At 46.7% G+C, this 475-nt stretch overlaps 1 protein-coding gene across 1 annotated transcript in view; it reads left to right on the top strand.

Annotated features, from left to right (window-relative positions):
* Window positions 1-475, top strand: part of LOC101851404 (kinesin-like protein KIF22) — a gene marked incomplete at its 3' end in the record, with an annotated part of 19489 nt that overhangs the window by 15494 nt on the left and 3520 nt on the right. The window contains 1 exon segment of the mRNA XM_013081754.2: window positions 188-355. Coding sequence (XP_012937208.1) covers window positions 188-355 — 168 coding nt within the window.

Below are 475 nucleotides of genomic sequence, written 5' to 3'. Positions count from 1 at the left end.
GTTGTGTTTTCTCATACACATGTATACGTGTTGTGTTTTCTCATACACATGTATACGTGTTGTGTTTTCTCATACACATGTATACGTGTTGTGTTTTCTCATACATAGTACATACGTTGTGTTTTCTCATACATATGTATACGTGTTGTGTTTTCTCATACATATGTATACGTGTATTTTGTTTCAGACAAAACGAACATCTTGTACCAGCATTACCTGCTGGGCAAAGGAAAACGCAGCCGACTGACGCTGAAGAAGGTGAAGGACGCGGCAGAGCCCAGCTGTAGCCCGCTGTTCCCCGGCGGAGACTCGGGCCCACAGAAGAAGAACAAAAAGCGAAAAGGTTCTGTGGCAGGTACGGTGGGAACAATGTTGGCGGGTGCGCTGGTGGGGTTTGCTCCTTCTTTCCTGTGAAACATGTGTCATGCCCCCCGGGGCAGTGCTACTGACTGAAGTGTCTTAAGGCCATTCCCAA

Source organism: Aplysia californica, unplaced genomic scaffold, assembly GCF_000002075.1.
Source record: "Aplysia californica isolate F4 #8 unplaced genomic scaffold, AplCal3.0 scaffold00144, whole genome shotgun sequence".
Classification (NCBI taxonomy): Eukaryota; Metazoa; Mollusca; class Gastropoda; order Aplysiida; family Aplysiidae; genus Aplysia; species Aplysia californica.
The sequence above is the reverse complement of the archived record's forward strand: the minus strand, read 5'-3'. Positions and strand labels throughout refer to the sequence as shown.